Genomic DNA, 999 nt, shown 5'->3' with positions numbered 1-999 from the left:
AGCCAGGAAGGGCAGGGTCCTGCTGCTGGAGGGGGTGGGAGGAGGGCGCACAGCCAGGCCTGTCCCACCCCTCTGTGCATCGCAGGCAGCAGAGGGTCCGGCCCGAGCAGCCCACTCACGTGCAGAAACAGGATGCACAGCCTTCATGCAGGTCATGTCATTTAATGGTGCAAAACCAGAAAACCCTCCCCAGGTAACGCAGGCCTTGGTTCTCAGCCACCTCACACAGCTCTTCGCCCTACTGCAGCTTTTATTGCAACTAAAGCGTCCAGCCAAGGAGGGAGAGCGAAAGAGATTTTTTTTTTTCCTAAGCTATGATCAGGCCCTCAACTCTGCAGGGCGTGTGGAAAAAGAAATTAACAGGACCACAAAATACAAAGCAAGTCGGGGCGTGGGGGAAAGGCTTGAGCAAAGGACAACCCTCCCTTGCCTGGCGGTCCGGGGGGAGCCAGAGCAGGGCAAGGGTGTCCCTTGGTGGTCCCAGCACCGGCCTGTCCTGTGGGTTTCTCCCAGGTGCTGAAGAGGGAGTTCAGATTGTCTGCCACGGTTTGCCGATGGACTGGATGTGCTCCTTGGCCTTCATCCGCAAGGCGGCGATGCTGGTGTTGCGGGGGTCTGCCTCATCCAAGGGGAACTTGTCCACAAAGGTGGCCCCGCACTGGTAAGGTGGCGGTGGCCCCATGGCCCCCAGGGGCTGCAGCGCATGGGTCACGGCCGGAGAGTTCAGGAAGGGCGGTGGCGTGTAGCTGCCGGGCAGGCTCTGTGGCGAGGCCACAAAGCCAGGCAGGGTCTGCAGGGCCGTGCTGCTGGGCACGGGCGGGCTGAGCCACGTCTCCAGGGGCAGGTTGCTGCTGAGAGGACCCATGGGTGTCGCCTGTGGTGAGCGGTTGAAGGAGAGGATGGGTGAGTCCTGCAGCTTCATAGAGGTCACCTCCAGCTTCTCCTGCCGCCGCCACTTGGCCCGTCTGTTCTGAAACCACACCTGCAAGCACAGCCGCG

The 999-nt window shown here is 61.5% G+C and overlaps 1 protein-coding gene across 1 annotated transcript in view; it reads right to left on the bottom strand.

The window, feature by feature from the left end:
- Positions 1 to 529: 529 nt before the first annotated feature.
- Positions 530 to 999, bottom strand: part of RAX (retina and anterior neural fold homeobox) — a 3,688-nt gene continuing 3,218 nt past the window's right edge. Inside the window, exon 2 of the mRNA XM_009637405.2 lies at positions 530 to 982. Coding sequence (XP_009635700.2) covers positions 530 to 982 — 453 coding nt within the window. The remainder of the gene's footprint in view (positions 983 to 999) is intronic.

Source organism: Egretta garzetta, unplaced genomic scaffold (genome assembly GCF_000687185.1).
Source record: "Egretta garzetta isolate BGI_Z169 unplaced genomic scaffold, ASM68718v1 scaffold384, whole genome shotgun sequence".
Lineage (NCBI taxonomy): Eukaryota > Metazoa > Chordata > Aves > Pelecaniformes > Ardeidae > Egretta > Egretta garzetta.
Note: the sequence above shows the minus strand (reverse complement) of the source record. Positions and strands in the feature narration are given on the sequence as shown.